The sequence below is a fragment of the Salvelinus alpinus genome, chromosome 24 (assembly GCF_045679555.1).
Source record: "Salvelinus alpinus chromosome 24, SLU_Salpinus.1, whole genome shotgun sequence".
Taxonomy (NCBI): domain Eukaryota; kingdom Metazoa; phylum Chordata; class Actinopteri; order Salmoniformes; family Salmonidae; genus Salvelinus; species Salvelinus alpinus.
This window is the reverse complement of record NC_092109.1, coordinates 12,802,416-12,822,172: the sequence shown is the minus strand read 5'-3', so window position 1 is coordinate 12,822,172 and position 19,757 is coordinate 12,802,416. Positions and strand designations below refer to the sequence as shown.

At 45.4% G+C, this 19,757-nt stretch overlaps 1 protein-coding gene across 4 annotated transcripts in view; it reads left to right on the top strand.

Moving 5' to 3' along the window:
• Nucleotides 1-19,410, top strand: part of LOC139552191 (uncharacterized) — a 28,742-nt gene extending 9,332 nt beyond the window's left edge. For 2 of the 4 annotated variants that reach the window (XM_071363656.1, XM_071363657.1), the window contains exons 2-9: nucleotides 6,744-7,138; nucleotides 7,214-7,274; nucleotides 7,550-7,879; nucleotides 9,842-11,825; nucleotides 14,772-14,982; nucleotides 15,471-15,604; nucleotides 15,817-15,888; nucleotides 16,914-19,410. In XM_071363656.1, the coding sequence (XP_071219757.1) occupies nucleotides 6,752-7,138; nucleotides 7,214-7,274; nucleotides 7,550-7,879; nucleotides 9,842-11,825; nucleotides 14,772-14,982; nucleotides 15,471-15,604; nucleotides 15,817-15,888; nucleotides 16,914-17,184 (3,450 nt within the window). In that variant the 5' untranslated portion in view covers nucleotides 6,744-6,751 and the 3' untranslated portion in view covers nucleotides 17,185-19,410. The remainder of the gene's footprint in view (nucleotides 1-6,743; nucleotides 7,139-7,213; nucleotides 7,275-7,549; nucleotides 7,880-9,841; nucleotides 11,826-14,771; nucleotides 14,983-15,470; nucleotides 15,605-15,816; nucleotides 15,889-16,913) is intronic. The other 2 variants (XM_071363659.1, XM_071363658.1) reach the window with 2 other exon arrangements.
• Nucleotides 19,411-19,757: the final 347 nt, after the last annotated feature.

Sequence of the window (19,757 nt, the reverse complement as noted above, 5' to 3'; positions counted from 1 at the left end):
CATTAACAATATCTACACTGTATTTTGATGGACAAAAGATGTAATTTTCTTTCAAAAACAAGGACATTTCTAAGTGACCCCAAACTTTTGAACGGCAGTGTAGGTAGAGTTAAAGTGACTATGCATAGATAATAAACTGAGCATAGCAGTGGTGTAAAAGAGAGGGGGGGGCAGATAATCAAATAGCTACGCAGACTAGGTGTTGAGGAGTCTTATGGCTTGGGGGTAGAAGCTGTTTAGAAGCCTCTTGGACCTAGACTTGGCACTCCGGTACCGCTTGCCGTGCGGTAGCAGAGAGAACAGTCTATGACTAGGGTGGCTGGAGTCTTTGACAATTTTTAGGGGCTTTCCTCTGACACCGCCTGGTATATAGGTCCTGGATGGCAGGAAGCTTGGCATCAGTGATGTACTGGGCCATACTCACTGCCCTCTGTAGTGCCTTGCGGTCAGAGGCCGAGCAATTGCCGTAACAGGCAGTGATGCACCCAGTCTGAATGCTCTCGCTGGTGCAGCTGTAGGTCTTTTGAGAATCTGGGGGCCCATGCCAAATCTTTTCAGTCTCCTGAGGGGGAATAGGCTTTGTCGTGCCCTCTTCACGACTGTCTTGGTGTGTTTGGACCATGATAGTTTGCTGTTGATGTGGACACCAAGGAACTTGAAGCGCTCAACCTTTTCCACTACAGCCCGATGAGAATGGGGGTGTGCTCGGCCCTCCTTTTCCTGTAGTCCATAATCATCTCCTTTTGTCTTGATGACGTTGAGGGAGAGGTTGTTGCCCTTGCACCATACGGTCAGGTCTCTGACCTCCCCTATAGGCTGTCACATCGTTGTCAGTGATCAGGCCTACCACTGTATGAGTGAACAGGGAGTACAGGAGTGGACTGAGCACGCACCCCTGAGGGGCCCCCGTGTTGCGGATCAGTGTGGCGGCTGTTGTTACCTACCCTTACCACTTGGGGGCGGCCCGCCAGGATCCAGTTGCAGAGGAAGGTGTTTAGTCCCAGGGTCCTTAGCTTAGTGATGAGCTTTGAGGGCACTATGGTGTCTTTGTACTTTTCTCCATTCATGATGTCATGTCTGGAGGAAACTTGACAATTGACATTCAGGCCAAATAGTTCAGCCTTGGTTTCATCAGACCAGAGAATCTTGTTTCTCATGGTCTGAGAATCCTTTAGGTGCCTTTTGGCAAACTCCAAGAGGGCTGTCATGAGCCTTTTACTGAGGAGTGGCTTCCGTCTGGCCACTCTACCATAAAGGCCTGATTGGTGGAGTGCTACAAAGATGGTTGTCCTTCTGGAAGGTTCTCTCAGCTCCACAGAGGTATTCTGGAGCTCTGTCAGATTGACCATTGGATTCTTGGTCACCTCCCTGAGGCACTTCTCCCCCGATTGCTCAGTTTGGCTGGGCGGCCAGCTCTAGGAAGAGTCTTGGTGGTTCCAAACATCTTCCATTTAAGAATGATGGAGGCCACTGTGTTCTTGGGAACCTTCAATGCTGCAGACATTTTTTGGTACCCTTCCCCAGATCTGTGCCTGAACACAATCCTGTCTCGGAGCTCAACGGATAATTCCTTCGACCTCATGGCTTGGTTTTTGCTCTGACATGCACTGTCAACTGTGGGACCTTGTAGCGGTATTTATTTGAGAGGGGTAAATTAAGATTTTGTTCGGGCGCCAGGCAGGTATCAACCATGCCGAAAGGAAAAGAGTAGAACAGAGAGTACCACTACCAGACCCACACACATCAGCAGAAGAGACTGCCTAGAGTGTAGCCTGTTTACCAGATAGCCAGCGGAGAGAAAAGAGAATACACACCCTATAAAACCCACATCACAGCACAGTCCTTCCACAATTCTTGGTAACCCCACCAAGCATACCTCATACAATAATAATAATAATAATAATGGCAGAGCAATTAAACAGCAACTTCATACAAGAAAGAACCCAGTCATCAACAGAGGATTTGCAATAATTTGTATTCTCTTCCAGTGGAGGAGTGCAGAGGGTATGAATGTGGGGGTGTTCATATACACAAAGGCCTTAAAAATGTCCACAATCTTCTCGGCCACATGTCCTTAGTACACCCCACCTCAACACAGTTCAAATAATAATACACACTTTAAAGCAATCTCCCTTTTAACTAAAATGTCCACCCAAATACTTCTGGCAGGGCAATAATAGTCCAGCTCCAATGAACTTCACTGGGAAGTACATTAGGAAAATAGAGAGTCTGTTTCAGGGTAAAGCACTGGAATGATGGAGGGAAGAGAAAGAGAGAAAGGGAACAAGAGAGATCTTAGCTGTGGTCTTCAGGCATGCAGGTATACTTTATGACTGTCCGATGGTTTGTAGGTTAAAGCTTCGCAACAATGTTACTACTAATCCATGCGATCCATAACCGGCACGGTCCCAAACGAAAACAACCAAGCAGTAGAGCGATCACACCGATGATTGAGTTAAATACGTTATAAACTACATACGCAGAAAAAGAAAAGAAAAACTTCTGCAGCATAGCACACACAATCAAACTGTCGCGCCACCCAAGAGCTCCTCCCCAAAGAGCTGAACGAGCTCTCTTTTATTTCCTCCTTCCTTACTGCTCATGTGCTCTTAAAGTGGCAGCGCACGGTGAAGGCTCCGTGCAGGATTTCGCCACACTCCTCCCCCCCATGAAAAAACAAAGTCTGTAGAAACAGAGAGGATGCAGGCTTTGACAAGTTAATGTTCCTGCTATACAAAACCAGGGAAGTCCTCATCATCAGAGTCCTCCACGAAGAGGTCCTGCAGGTGTTGCTTTTGCCTGAGATTCAACTCTTCTGCCGTAGGGTAGCAGGGCTTTAGGTCAACAACATGCACCGTCCTGACATCTTCCCCAGTGTCCTCCAAACAGACCAAGTAGTTCACTGGTCCCAACTGCTGCACTACACGGTATGGGCCTTTCCATCTCGAAGCTAGCTTGGCAGTGAACTTCTTCTTAGACGCCTTTGACAGATGATGTGAACGTACCCAGACGTCTATGTTTGTCATAGTTTCTCAGCTGTCGTTGTTTGGTTTTGCTGGCCTCCACTCTGGCTAGCAAGGTGTGGCGGTGTTGTACGGCATCAAACGCTGGGAGGTCAGGTGAAACATTGGAACTTTGCAAGACTCTGTCCATCCAACCTTTTAGTGGTCTTCCCAGGTGGAGTTCGGCGGGAGTGACTCCAGAAGTCTCCTGCACGGCAGAGTTCAGTGCAAAGCGAAATTCTGGAAGATGCTGATCCCACCTTGTGTGCTGATCCCCCACGAATGAAGCAATCATCCCTTTCAGGGTTCGGTTTACCCTCTCGGTCAGGTTGGTCTGAGGATGGTAGGCTGTGGTCAGCTTGGCAATTACACCCCAGTAGGTACAGAGCTCTTTGTATATTCCTGATATGAACTGCGGACCTCGGTCAGAGAGGATTTGGTCTGGAATTCCAAATCTGGTAAAGACCTCCCGTCGCAGAATAAGAGCAATGGCTGATGCAGTGGCTTTGCGGAGTGGAAACAACTCCACCCAGTGTGTGTAGTAGTCCACTACCACCAATAAAAATTAATTCCGGGTTCCCCGGGTAGGAGGAAAAGGTCCCATGAGGTCAATTCCCAACATTTCATTTGGATGGTTTACCACGGTCTGCTGCATTTTCCCAGCAGGTCTGCCAATGTCTGGTTTGTATTTCTGGCAGACTTCACACTGCTGTACAAACTTCCGGGTATCCACCCACATGCCTGGCCAGTAAACCACCTCTTGTAGTCTTCGATACGTCTTAACTCCAAGATGGCCACTCATGGGATTAGCATGATAAACTTGGATTATCTGGTCACTCAATGTAGAGGGAATGAAGACGCGATAATGGGTGCTGTGTATTCCATCTCCTCTTGGAGTTTTTCGATACACTTTATCCTGAATTATGCTATACTTATCATTGAAACGACTCTTCGAGTCTTCTTCAGACAGACTCTTGTGGATCGGCATGATGGCAGCATCCTTCTGCTGTGCTCTCCATACACTCATCATCCAGAGGAAAGGAATCATCCAGACACTTAGCGGTAGTGTAAGTGCTGCACAAGGAAGGACAAACATTGGCCGTCTCTGTAATCCGAGAAAGGGCATCTGGTACAACGTTCAGTTTTCCTTTGCGTTACTCAATGATGAAGTCAAACTTCTGCAGTCTGATAGACCAGCGAATAAGATGGCTGTTGGTCTTGCCTGATGCCAGAACCCACTGCAGAGCAGCGTGGTCTGTGACAACGGTGAAGATCTTCGCCTCCAAGTAGTAGCTCCATTTCTCCAAAGCCCAGACCACAGCGAGGCACTCCCTTTCAGTCGTTGAATAATTCCTCTCGGCTGAATTAAGGGTGCGACTTGCATAGGCAAGAACTTCTGTTCCAAGTCCTGTTTGTTGAGCCAAGACTGCTCCAAGTCCTGTTTGACTTGCATCCGTGTACACAATGAAATGAGCATTCAGGTTAGGATGTCCAAGCACTGGAGGAGTAATTAGACTGTTTTTGAGTGCTTCAAATGCACTTTGGCATTCAGAGGTCCATTGGAATTTCACACCCTTCTTCTTAAGGTGGTTGAGGGGTTCGGCGACCTTTGAAAAGTCAGGCACAAACCTGTGGTACCATCCAGCCATACCCAGAAAACGCTGAACAGCTTGTAGGAATTGGGAATTCCTGCACGGCTGCAACTTTGGCTGGATCTGCATGGATACCTTCAGCATTAACCACATGACCAAGGAACTTGAGTTCTGGCAAACAGAAACTACACTTCTTCAAGGTCAAACCTGCAGCCTTTAGTCTGTTCGAAGACGGACTGTATGTCTTTCAGATGATCCGCGACAGAGGAGGAGTAGATTATGATGTCATCCAGATACACAAGACAATTTCTACCCCTCAGATCTCCCAGGATAGTCTCCATCAACCTTTGGAAGGTTGCTGGAGCATTCTTCAAACCAAAAGGCATGACTTTGATGGAGTACAAACCAACAGGGGTGACAAAGGCAGTCTTGTCCTGACTAGCGGGATCCATTGCCACCTGCCAATAGCCACTGTTCAGATCCAGATGACTAAAGATAGATGCTCCTGCCAGAGATTCCAGTATGTCATTTATGTTTGGTAGAGGGTAGGCATCGCTTTCTGTAGTCCACACAGAATCGATATCCACCATCTTTCTTAGGAATCAGGACAACCGGAGAAGCCCATCCGGAAAAAGAAGGTTCCACAATTCCATTCTCCAACATGCTTTTGAGCAGTTTATTGAGAATTGCCAGTTTGGCGGGGGACAACCTGTAGGGACGCTGCTTAATAGGGACATCATGCCGGGTATAGATTTTGTGTTTGAAGATGGTTGTACGGCCGAGTGTAAGAGTGCAGACCTCACTGTTCATCTCCAACATCTGGGAGAGCTGCCACCTCTCATCATCCGACAGACATGCCTGTTCCACTGCTTGTTTGATGTAGAAATCAGCATCAGGTTTGCTGTTGCTCTCGGATAGAAGGGAAGGTACGGCGGTAATCAGGGTGATAGTTGGGTTCTCCGACTTCACTGGTGGAACATGTTTTTGTCTTTGTCTCTTTATATTTTCTCGGTCTCTGACTTGACCTTGTCCGGACTGAATAATGTAGCAGGCTCCAGCCTGAAATCAGTGCATTACCAGGTTGAAATGGATGAGGCTGGGAATAGTCAGAGTGCAGCCGATAGGATGGTTCAGACATCGAGATGGTCAGTCCACTGAAGAACAGGAAGTGTAGCCCAATGACTACAACCTTATATAGACACGTGTGTGTGTCTTTCCAAATCATGTCCAATCAATTTAATTTACCACAGTTGGACTCCAATCAAGTTGTAGAAACATCTCAAGGATGATCAATGGAAACAGGATGCACCTGAGCTCAATTTCGAGTCTCATAGCAAAGGCTCTGAACACTTACGAAAATTAGGTATTTTGGTTTTGAAATGTTATTACATTTGCAAAAATTTCTAAACCTGTTTTTCACTTTGTCGTAATGGAGTATTGTGTGTAGATTGAGAGGGGGAAGAAACTATTTTAATACATTTTAGAATAAGGCTGTAACATAAAATGTTGAAAATGTCAAGTGATCGGAATACTTTCCGGGTGCACTGTATAGTTGATTTTATTCAAACAGTGTGTCTATATATGGAAAAATACATGTTTAAAAATTTTGACCAATCGATTGGTCAAAAGAACCAACAACTCTCGGTCGACCAAGATTCGGGGACAGCCCTAACTTGTTATGTCTATACGTGACGGCGAGCTTCGTAGGGCTATTTATGTTTGGTGTTTGTTTTGGTCATGCTTGTATATTCGATCTGTCAAACCACAAAACATAGCTTGTGCGTGCAGTGAGTCAGTTTACTTGTTGCAGCAATCAAGGATCATTTGTGGGTAAGGTAACGATGGCTATATGAAGAGAATGTATCACACTGCTTTGGGCAATAATACTGAATTTATTTGGTATTGGCCACTAGGTTCCCTGCAAGAATAAGATTTAAATCTGATCTTATTTTAGACATTTTAAAATGTAGATTTATGACATTTTGGATTACATGAAGTTGACTATCCAGCTATCATAATGTCTTAGATTCAATCACTGGGCATATCTTGGTTAATCAGCCATGCTGTGTTGGCCATACAATTGTCTGAACTGGAATTTGACCCAGGTACCACTCTTGTTCCCTTTCTGCTCCCTGTACTGGTCCCTCAGCCCATGTGATGATGTTGTCATCTGTTCCGGCTGTTCCAAGAGGTGGTCAGCAGATACCCGGCACCATGTCGGTGGGTCTGGTGGATCCATGCCCCCAGCTTTCCCAGTTGTACCATGAACAACTGTCCACAGGGTGCAGAGAGACTAGCAAGAACCAGAAGACTGCTGCGGCAGGTGTAGGACCTCTGATGACCATGTCTCTCAGACCAGCAAAGAGCAAAGCTAGAAATGGTCATCTTGGGATGGACTCTGGTGGGAGAGAGCAACAGATCCCGGTGGAGCACAGGCAGAACGCTTTGGGCTCAGTCTCCAGTCTAAGAGGTCATGTCTATGGGACTGCTGGCTCTGCCGACTTCAGAAGAGCAGAGAGACCAGTGTCAGACCAGGTTTGGAATGTGTGTCTTGTTCTTAGTGTATGCTTATGTTTCTGCATGTGTGTCTTGTATAAACTTGTGTGTTGTCATTTTCAGGTCCAAGGCTTTCAAAGACCCGGCAACAATGGCAATGTCTTGGTTAATCCAAAACAACTAGGTAATGTACCATTGTTGATCTCAGTCTGTTGCATAGAAACAGCAGTGATGACACTACATAGTACAGACATCAGATGAGTCAAGGAGGCGAATCAGTGAATCTAAGAATTTCATATGAGCACTGCCAAGGTTTTAAAAATGCAGTTCCCATTTGGTCATTAGCCACCATGCGAAATCTCAAACAGTGCAGCCAAATCCTTCAGCTACCCAAACCAAACAGCCTACCAGTCCCCACGCAGCCTCTCACCTATCTGTGACTGTGCGATCTGTACACAGAGCCTACCTCCAGAGCCTCAGCCGGGGCCTCGCCTCCGCTTCAAGCCTGCCCGCCTGGCCCTGCTCCCCCGGCCGGCCCCACAGGTGAGCAGCTGGGCATCCTGGAGCGCTGCCTGGCACCCCACCAGGCAGAGATGAAGCGGCTGCTGACGGGTGCCCTGGGCACCCTGTGCCAACGGCTACAGGTGATGGAGAGGAGGATGGAGGAGCTCTACGAGCAGGGAACCAAACACGGCAACAGCCTGGCCCTGCTCAACACCCAGGTGGGCCAGCTGGCGAGAAGGATGACCGCCACCACCAAACAGGACTTGTCACCTCTCCATGGTCTGGGTGAGTTAAGGCTGACGCGCTAAAGATTAGAAGGCACCACACTAAAAAGTGTGTGCATGCTCCCTTGTTACATTTTATAAAGTCATTTTTAAGTGTTTTTAAGATGAGTGTTACCGATTTATTGGAGGACCAAAAAAAAAACAATACCAATTTAATCTGCCGATTTAAAAATAATAATAATAATGACAATTAAAACAATACTGAATTAACACTTATTTTAACTTAATATAATACATAAATAAAATCAATTTAGCCTCAAATAAATAATGAAACATGTTCAATTTGGTTTAAATAATGCAAAAACAAAGTGTTGGAGAAGAAAGTAAAAGTGCAATATGTACCATGTAAAAAGCTAACGTTTAAGTTCCTTGCTCAGAACATGAGAACATATGAAAGCTGGTGGTTCCTTTTAACATGAGTCTTCAATATTCCCAGGTAAGAAGTTTTAGGTTGTAGTTATTATAGGAATTATAGGACTATTTCTCTCTCTACGATTTGTATTTCATATACCTTTGACTATTGGATGTTCTTATAGGCACTTTAGTATTGCCAGTGTAACAGTATAGCTTCCGTCCCTCTCCTCGCTCCTACCTGGGCACGAACCAGGAACACATCGACAACAGCCACCCTCGAAGCATGCAGAGCAAGGGGAACAACTACTCCAAGTCTCAGAGCGAGTGACGTTTGAAACGCTATTAGCTAACTAGCTAGCCATTTCACATCGGTTACACCAGCCTAATCTCGGGAGTTGATAGGCTTGAAGTCATAAACAGCGCAATAGCTGCTGGCAAACGCACAAGTGCTGTTTGAATGAATGCTTATGAGCCTGCTGCTGCCTACCACCGCTCAGTCAGACTGCTCTATCAAATCATAGACTTAATTATAACATAACACACAGAAATACGAGCCTTTGGTCATTAAAATGGTCAAAACCGGAAACTTTCATTTCGAAAACAAAACGTTTATTCTTTCAGTGAAATACGGAACCGTTCCGTATTTTATCTAACGGATGGCATCCCTAAGTCTAAATATTGCTGTTACATTGTACAACCTTCAATGTTATGTCATAATTATGTACAATTCTGGCAAATGAATTACGGCCTTTGTTAGGAATAAATGGTCTTCACACAGTTCGCAATGAGCCAGGCGGCCCAAACTGCTGCATATACCCTGACTGCTTGCACGGAACGCAAGAGAAGTGACACAATTTCCCTAATTATAAGAAATTCATGTTAGCAGGCAATATTAACTAAATATGCAGGTTTAAAAAATCTATACTTGTGTATTGATTTTAAAGAAAGGCATTGATGTTTATGGTTAGGTACATTGGTGCAACGACAGTGCTTTTTTCACAAATGCGCTTGTTAAATCATCACCGTTTGTCGAAGTAGGCGCATCGATTATATGCAACGCAGGACACGCTAGATAAACTAGTAATATCATCAACCATGTGTATTTAACTAGTGATTATGTTAAGATAGATTTTTTTTTATAAGATAAGTTTAATGCTAGCTAGCAACTTACCTTGGCTTCTTGCTGCATTCGCGTAACAGGCAGGCTCCTCGTGGAGTGCAATGAGAGGCAGGTGGTTAGAGCGTTGGACTAGTTAACTGTAAGGTTGCAAGATTGAATCCCGGAGCTGACAAGGTAAAAATCTGTCGTTCTGCCCCTGAACAAGGCAGTTAACATACCGTTCCTAGGACGTCATTGAAAATAAGAATGTGTTCTTAACTGACTTGCCTAGTTAAATAAAGGTGTCCAAAAATACCGATTACCGATTTGTTATGAAAACTTGAAATCGGCCCTCATTAATCGGCCATTCCGATTAATCGGTCGACCTCTAATACTGACACACATAGGGTATGAAAGGCTAGGTTGTGTGCTAGATGCTGCTGTGTTTAAGTACTTGATTGAATATTATTTTGTTGGTGAGTAATGTTTTGGTTTCTTGTGTTGGTACAGGAAAGGAACCAAGAGCGCTAAAAGAAGAAAAGTTGGACTTCACCAAGCCGTTACCACATGGTCCAAACCCTTCATGCAATATGGGCTGCTCTGGAACAGACAAGGGGAGCCTCACTGGATGTAAATGGAGGATGGCGACAACATTTTCACCTAGCCACAGTCCGGCCCGGCGCTGTGAACACAATGAGGGAATAGGTGGGGAAAGGAAAGGGACAGAGTTAGGGCACTTCTTATCCTCTGTCGGAAAAGAGGCGGTCACAGAGGGGTGCGTACAGGGAAACTACTCCCCCATGTCGGACTTTGAGGATCTGGACAAGGAGCTGGCTGACGAGAAGGGGCAGGACGCTCCCACCTGGTTGGTCAATTCTGCCCTGGTGGACACAGAGTCTAGTGATAGTCAGGAAGTGACCCTTTTATCCCCTTCTTGGAAGGCACAATCTGGGGACACTCAAGTGAACAGGAGAGGGAGTATGGAGACACATCCACGCCCTCCTCATATACACGTCCCCACTCAATCACAAGGCCAATCCAAAAGCACTGAGGTCCCAACGTGTCCATTTCCAAGTAAGGGTCAGACTATGGCTGCATTTTCTGAGGTGGTCCAGTTGAGCCCTATAGGAGCTTGCTCTCTGTTGGCACATTCCGTTAAATTCGTAGGCTCATCTAGGTCCGAGCACACAGGTAGAATAACTCCTACTCCAACTTATTTCCAGCGAAGGATCACCAGCCCACCTCGCACTGACCACACGGCCTACACTCAGTCCTCCAAAGAGGCAGAGAAAGACCGGAAGCCTGAGAGGAAGAGGCGGAACAAGAGGGAATCGAAGGGACACCCGGTTGGTGAGTTCGACTCCACTGCCGCCATGTCCATCAAGGGTAGCTTCTCCGCCCAGGTACAGGACCAACCGCAGGCTGGTGTGGGCAGGGAGACAGCCGATGAGAGGCAGTGGAGTCAACAACACGAGAGGTTTGTGGAGAGTGTAAGGGTGTCATACGGCAGACAAGAAAATCAGACTCTTAGATTAACCGTACCTACTAATCAGCAACACTCTCCATTGTGCAATGCCCAATTTAAATCTCCAGACCGACTATCATCATCACCATCAGGTTCAGTCTTTGTGCCGTATTCCCGGTCTCCACCATTGACTGGCTACATGGACCCTCAGAAGGACAAACAAGCCCTCCTGCCCTTCCATTCTACCAGCCCCTCTCTGGACACCTCCGTGGCCTCCAAGTTCCCCTCTCCCCGAAATGGCTCTTGTAAATCTCTCATCGTTGGTGTTCAATCCACCCACCACGAGTGCCAGGCCCTCCTGCTCCAGCTGTCGGACACAGCTAACCACCTCATAGCTGCCAGCCCCTCTCCGGAGCTCCCTTCACCTCCGGATGGTGGTCAAAGCAGACGGGGGAACCTCCCACACTTCTTCAACTCCAAGCTCAAGCGCCACTGGGATAAGGACCGGCCCTCCTGTAAGAAGCGGCAGCTAAAAGGCATTAGAAGCACTGGTGGCGCTCTAGCCATGACTCTCCTGGAGCTGCAGGAGGAGACGTTGCAGCACCACTGGCAGCCACTGGTGATTCTGGGCAGCCCAGTCTTGCTTCTTTCCCCCCTGCAGCTGGCGTCCCTAGCCCAGACCTTCTCCCACTGCTGCAGCAAACTCCTGAACGGAGACACCTCTACCCTGCAGCGTGGTCTCTCTCGCCTACTCCGCACCACTGGCCAGTTCCCCATGTCCCTCTTCAGCCAGATGGGCTTCTCTAAGATCTCCAAGGGGGGTCTGAGCACTGTGCTGGCCGCCTCCTCCCCAACCTCCTTCCGCCACTGGTTCAGACACAAGTGCCCCGCTCCCCTCATGAGACTGTCAGCCACGGAGGTGAAGGCTGTGGTGTGTCAGATCATGGAGTCGCGGAAGAAGTACATGCATCTTCCCCTGCTGCCCCTCAAGGACTACACTGGCCCTCCTGGCCTGGACAATGACCACAGGTCAGTCTATAATGTGATATTGACTTGTGAAAATGGCTTGATGCTCTGAGATGAGGGATTTAGAGGTAGCGTTTTGAAGAAACTCATCTGATTTCTTGTTTGCATTTGTAGTTATGCTCGGCCTTGTTGTCAGGATACTTCCTCTAGCAGGAATTATAAACTGGGTGGTTCGAGCCCTGAATGCTAATTGGCTGATAGCCGTGGTATATCAGACTGAATACCACGGGTATGACAAAACCTTTATTTTTACTGCTCTAATAACGTTGGTAACCAGTTTTATAATCGCAATAAGGCACCTTAGCTGTCAGTGGAGGCTGGTGACTTGAATAATTGAAGAGGATGGGAGACCCACGGTATAGGCGCCGAATGCACGGAGGCGGCAAAATGTGTCAAAATCGGCAGACTAATTATTTTAACCTAAAGCATTTAATAAAGACGTTTATAGTACAATATTATGGGGAATGAGAGCAGTGCTTGAATGAGGCATGAGTTGAGGTGTTCAGAGGCTTGACCAGTGCAGGACAGGATTTGACTGAGAAGACAAAAAAACAATAACACAAGAGACTACACAGTTAGACAAAAGAGCTAAGAATGAGTTAGTCTAAGCAAGGTAACATCATTGATGTGTAATGTGTTTTGTCTATGTGATTGACTCAACATACAGTAATGAGAGAAAATTGATATGGGTACTCTTGGAGGGGAAACATTCAATGTGCCAGTGGATGAGCGGCCACATGAGACGTGGCTTCAGTTAATGTCAGGAAAAGTTGACAATGGTAGTGGAGTGGAGTGGTCATCACCTCTTAATCAGGGAACAGGAGGGGACTTAGCTGTAAATACAAATAGCAGATACATTATTTTACAGCTGCACCATCGTAGGTTTGGACAACGAGTTGTTCTATGAAGTTAAACTCAGACGTCTCAAAATTCATAGTCTCAAACAGATTACGCATCTCGCCCACTTGACAAATCAAAGTATCCCAAGAAACGTTCCTGAATAAAGCCCTGATCGTCCACATACGATGACTGACAACTGCAAGCAGACTGGTGGCACCATAGGTCCCAGAGTGGTTGGGCAATTTTTACCCCCTGGTACCTGGAGTTTTTCCTTATATATTAACCTAAGTAGGAAATCTCTGGACCCTGATAAGGTATGGCAGTGATTAATCAGTTGTAAAAAGGTTTTATATGGGCTATGATGCGACCAGTTTTTCCTCGTGGCCCTTGGGAGGATGAAAACCCTGTCAAACTGCAGCTACCTTACATGTGTTCATATACATTACATTTAGACTAGATTAGGATGGGTCTTTCCTCTACCCTGACACATAGACAACAACTGATAGTCAATAGAACTCACAGGGCTGAGCTTTATGCGTGTTTGCATCATGCAGGCCTATTCAACTATAGACCTTGTAAAAAATGGACTTACATCTGTCATCACTATGTTGATTGATTAATTCCAGTTAATCATTTTGGATTCAAAACGTATAGGCAGCCTAGCCAGCCCAATTTTGAATATAAACTAAATTTGATCACATTCACATTTTCTCCCGACACACAAATGGACTATAAATACAAAACGTTACCAATTAGTTTACCCTGACCAGATGGACACCATGGTGCTAGCCCAGACAGTGATGTTGAAGTTACTGTAGACCCTCTGGGCTCCCGAGTGGCGCAGCGGTCTAAGGCACTGCATCTCAATGCAAGAGGCGACACTACAGTCCCTGGTTTGAATCCAGGCTGTATCACATCTGGCCGTGATTGGGAGTCCCATAGGGTGGCACACAATTGGCCCAGCGTCTCCAGGTTTTTAAGCCTTGAGACAATTGTGACATGGATTGTGTATGTGTGCCGTTGAGGGTGAATGGGCAAGACGAAAGATTTGTGTCTTTGAACGGAGTATGGTAGTAGATGCCAGGCGCACCGGTTTGTGTCAAGAACTGCAACGCTGCTGGGTTTTTCATGCTCAACAGTTTCCCGCGTGTATCAAGAATGGTACACCACCCAAAGGACATCCAGCCAACTTGACACAACTGCATTGGAGTCAACATGGGCCAGCATCTCTATTGAACGCTTTCGACACCTTGTCGGGTGGCGCAGTGGTCTAGGGCACTGCATCGCAGTGCTAGCTGCGCCACCAGAGTCTCTGGGTTCGCGCCAAGGCTGGGCTGGGTTCGCGCCCAGGCTCTGTCGCAGCCGGCCGCAACCGGGAGATCCGTGGGGCGACGCACAATTGGCATAGCGTCGTCCGGGTTAGGGAGGGTTTGGCCGGTAGGGAGGGTTTGGCCGGTAGGGATATCCTTGTCTCAGTATGTAAAAAATAAAAAAATTAAGTAATAAAATGTATGCACTCTACTGTAAGTCGCTCTGGATAAGAGCGTCTGCTCTTGGCCGGTAGGGATATCCTTGTCTCAGTATGTAAAAATGTAATAAAAATGTATGCACTCTACTGTAAGTCGCTCTGGATAAGAGCGTCTGCTAAATGACTAAAATGTAAAAAAAAAAAAAATGTAAAATGTTGTTGAGTCCATGCCCCAACGAATTGAGGCTGTTGAAAAGGGAAAAGGGGGGGTCAATATTAAGGTGTTTTTAATGTTTTGTACACTCTGTACATTGCATCCTTTACTGCTTTTGTCAGTGGCATCTCAAATATAAACACAATGTTGTAATCATAGCAGCGGGAAGATTTGTGGGGGTGCGGTGACTCTTTCGCCAACGGGGGGGCAGAATATTTTTTTTTCACCCACACTACAGGCTATATCATTATTTAATTTTGGGATTTATCTAGTAATGAAGATTGTTAGTTAATTCTGATTTTTGAGCAGGTGCTTCAGCACACCTACCTCCCGTGACTATGATTGTAACGGTGCACAACCTATGAATTTGATCAAAAATACTTTTTCTAACAGTTGAACTGTTTTTCTCCTTCCTGTCCTGCCCCAGCAGCACATCTCTCACCTCTCCACCCACACAGCGATGTAGGGTCAGACTCACCCCAGAGCGGGCCCTTTCCCAACCCAGAACCAGCCACGGGGACAACCCCAAGACCATGCGTCTGGATAACCAACCTGAGCCTGTACCCAGTCTTGCCATCGCTACTGCCAACGTCAAATACCCAGGTCTGCATGGGCATGGCTGCAGCCCATCCAGAGAGGTGAGCCTGCCATATACAGTAACTGTACACGTCGAACACTATACTCTTAGACTGGGCTTTGTTTGGTTGTACTACACGAAGGCTTCTACTCAATATAGGTGTGGCTCTGATGCTGTGTATTATCCTTACCATTTATTGGGACCATGCTCAACAAACATTCCAGCAGATTTTAGCGAAATCTCAGTTGCAGTGTCTGCAGTCTCGCCCTGGTCCTAAGGGGCCTGATGAATGTTGTGTGACAATGGGAACACCATTTCGGTGTTGACTAATGAGGATGCTCATCTTCTCCACGGAGAGAGATGCGTATCTTTTATTCCCTTTGAGCATCATTCTTTTTCAAAGAAGTACCTCTTCCCTTGTTTTCGTACAAACTATTGCAATCCAGCTAGTTGTACCTCTCCCATGTGACTTCTTTGCCATATTAAAATACAAATATTTTCCGGTTCTGTGACCCTGTTCACTTTTTCTTTCTTTCTGTGGCTCTGCAGGGAGGTCTGTATGAGGCGAATGTGGGGGCCCAGCCAGGCCAGCGCTCCAAGAGGGTATCCCAGATCCGCATTCGGAAGACTGTTCCCAAACCAGACAACAACCTCACGCCCATGGGCCTGCCCAAACCAAAGAGGTGAGGGGAAAAACCAGTAACTAACAAAACAATGGGAATATTGATTTTATAGGGGCTCGTGTGATCACACAGATTGCCAATAGTAAATACTTAAGTCAAGCTGGAAGACACGTCTGAACAGGGCCGTTATGTCGAACTAGTAGTTTGATCAACTATCCTCCTGTGTCTCAACTGTGTTTGACATGTTTTTATTTGTGTGTACATTGCATCAGACTGAAGAAGAAGGAGTTCAGCTTGGAGGAGATTTATACCAACAAGAATTATAAATCACCCACTCCCAACAGGTCAGCCATCATCATCAGTATTATTCAAACTGTACCTTAAGTTGAACATGACAACGCACAGTTTATTGAAACACTTTGTCAGTCAGTAGGCTGTTTTTAAATGGGCATATCTACTGTAGTCTATACCTCTCATCGCTGCCCAGAGATCTCCTCTTGCAGCCAGCTTGGCTCATGATATTAGACCTGATGCTTGCCTTACTTTATACATACTTTATATGTACACGGTGGCCACATACACGTAGTGTTCGAAACATTAGGAACACCTTTTTCAATTAGTCAAGGGCTTTGGTGATTAGTTGGCTAATTGAATCAGGTGTGCCATTTTAGGGCTACAACACGTACACTGAGTGTACAAAACATTAGGCGCAGCTTCCTAATATTGAGTTTCACCCCCTTTTGCCTTCAGAACAGCCTCAATTTGTCAGGGCATGGACTCTACAAGGTGTCAAGCTTTCCTCATGGATGCTGGCCCCATGTTGACTCCAATGCTTCCCACAGTTGTCAAGTTGGCTAGATGTCCTTTTGGTGGTGGACCATTCTTGATACACATGGGAAACTGTTGAGCATGAAAACCCAACAGCATTGCAGTTCTTGACACACTCGAACTGTTGCACCTGGCACCTACTACCATACCCCGTTCAAAGGCACTTAAATCTTTAGTCTTGCCCATTCACCCTCTGAATGGCACACATACACCATCCTCGTCTCAAGGCTTTAAAAAACGTATTTAACCTGTCTCCTCTCCATCTGCACTGATTTGAAGTGGATTTAACAAGTGACATCAATAAGGGATCATAGCTTTTACCTGGTCAGTCGGTCATGGAAATAGCAGGTGTTCCTAATGTTTTGTATTGCCCCTTATGTGTCCTCTGCCAGTGCACTCACCCTTCTCTAAGGCACTGAAGAATCTCTCTTTGTCTTTCTCTCATTATGCTCAAAATGCAAATTTTATCCTTGATATTCTTTTATCATATGGTTCATATTTTCTTTAGTATATGGTTTATCATATTTTTTTACCATACCAGGAGCCTAGAGACCATCTTCGAAGAGCCCAAGGAGAAGAACGGATTGCTGGTCTGCATCGGCCACCAGAAGAGGAAGCGCGTGCTGGAGTTCCCAGACTTCACACTGCCGCGCAAACGAAAAGCCAGAGCCAACCTGCTGCCCCTGCGCGCGAAGGGCCCCAGGGGCCGGGGCCGGAGGGGGAGGCCTGACGATTCCGACCTAGACATTATGCTCATCGAGAGGCTGAGCGAGCTGGAGGACTTCTTCACCTGCCAAGGCCTGGAGGACTGAGCAGTCCCTCAATACCCCCTCCTTCACATCCAAATGCGCAGGCTGTGTCCCAAATGGCACCCTGTTCAGCATATAGTGCTCTACTTTTGACTCGAGCCCACCGGGTCAAAAGTAGTCTCATTTGTGACATGCTACACATGCATTGCACGCAGTTCCTCATTCTCAGTTTAAGTTTTGTTAGTCGCACTTGAAATACCCAGCCATTCACATTATTGTTTTATAACTGCTAGCATTTGAAGAGCTAGAAAAGAGCAAAGGCAAACCGCGCCACTGGCCAGCCCAGGCGCATTTGTAATTGTTTTTGTTTTGAGGAAATGAGCATTCGGCATCGTTAAAAATAAATATAGTTGAACACACCATGGTGTTCTATTGCGCATGCAGTGATGTCCGGGGGGGGGGCAGCAGTGTTCGTTGTTTGAAGTAAAGTCTTTGTTGTTGTAATATCGCAAACGGACGTTGCACCTTCAGCGCTATGGATTCCAGCTTTAATGCCTTAGTGGAAGTTTAAACTCAATCCAGCAAATCAATTATTTTGTTGATAGACAATGAATAGTGGTTGAACAATAACTGTCTTCTTAGGAACTAATAATTGAAACTGAGAATTTGGAACACTGATACCTAAATGTGTGCGTTCGTTCACACACATGCACACACATGAAACTTTTGCATATGAACACTGTAGACTACACAAGCACATGGACGACAAGTTCACCAAACCATACCTGAGCACTTTCCTTCTTACCTTTATTCAGACCATGTGACCTGTACTGGGAAAACTCTGGGTTATAGTTAAGGCCCAGAATCTTTGTTAGTCAGGTGGTCACATGGTCAGGAAAAACTCTTGTCCTTAACCATTTTCCATTTGATGGGGGTGTTTGAGGAGTTCAAGTCATGTGCACTGAGTGGTCCGTGCTTCTAGTACAGTGTGGGCTGTGTTGTGTGCCTGTAGTTATTTTCCTAATTCCTATTGCTGCTATACCTCCTACCTAGTATATTGCTAAATTATATTATAAATGTTATCTTAAAGTTCAGAACATACGTTTTATTTTTTAAACCACGTGATCCATAGTCATATTCAGTGCATTGGGAAAGTATTCAGACCCCTTCCCTTTTTCAATATTTTGTTACGTTACAGCCTTATTTTAAAATGTATTAAATGTTTTTCATCACACATCTACACACATTACCCCATAATGACACAGAAAAAAACAGGTGTTTAGACATTTTTGGCAAAATTATAATATAAACTGCCTTAGATTGGAAGGCCTAACCTGGTTGCCAGATCTGTTTATACTTCTAGCGTTGTCATACCAAACAGTCTGGCCTTAGTGCAATCTCATTTTCACATTGCATAATGACTGTCAAGATATGTTTATGCTTTAGCAATATCCTTATCTGGGAACCAGGCTGTAACTATTTGTTGTAGTGTTTGCTTACCACTTGTGCATTTTGTTATGACAGCATTTGTTATGAAACACTAATTTCAGGTGAATAATTAGAGTTTTTGAACTGTGGTCAGTCCTCATTACATATCAGGCAGGTCTTGGTGCGGATTGAAGTGGAAACGTTCAGCTCCGCAGCCACACACACATTGACATAATCCTCTCTTGAATTGTTCAGCACAAAATGAATGTGTCATTATCTGACAGTGATCTAATGGGGTTAGTATTTAACGCCCAAATAATGCTGTTCATACTTTTCTTAAGGTTTTTTATTTTTTCAATTCATTTTCTTTTGTATGGTTACTTTCTAAGAGAGCCCTCATGTGGATTGCGATCATTGTTTGTATACTTCTCTGCTACCCTGGACCTTTTTGCCAGTAGCTTTTCTTGTGTGGCAGAAGTCTTCACTTATTGACCCCCCCGACCCCCCCCCCCCCCCCAAAGAGCCAGACCCTGTGAAGTGTTCTATTGCACATTCTCTCCCGTCCTCTGACCTCTGCTCTTTAGGCCAAAGACTGAATTGTAGAAACAAATTATTTGAATTTAGCTGTAGCAGAGGATTATTTGTGTTTACACTGGTGTGCAGTGTAAGACGTGACACACTTTGGGATCCCATATGTCTGTGAAAAGATGAATTTTATATTGTTTTTCATTAAATTCCTCCTATTCCTTATTTCATCCTCTGTTAAAAGTGATGGGTGCTTACTGCGGAAATGTATCTCAGACTGAAGGTTAGTATTGTCAATTATTGTAATATATTTTTATGAATAAAATGGTATTGAAATGTGTCGTTTCTTAATTGTTTTAATGTGCTTAGAACTGATTTATTTGTTTGTCTGAAACCATTGCTCTGTTTGAGGAATCTAGAAGTGAGACCATTTCATCATGTATTGTAAGCAGTCTATGGACAAGGTATGACAGCAATCCATGCTTTACCTGGCTGCTGTTGTGGTACAAATCCAATGTAAATCAGTGCTACCTATATTAGCATTTTCACACGTCATGTCCAAAACATTCTAAAGTATGTTAAATTGATTGTGTAACTCAATGAAGTTACAAATCATAGATTTGGACATGAAGTGTGAAAATGCTAATATGTAGTGCCTTCAGAAAGTATTCAGACCCCTTGAC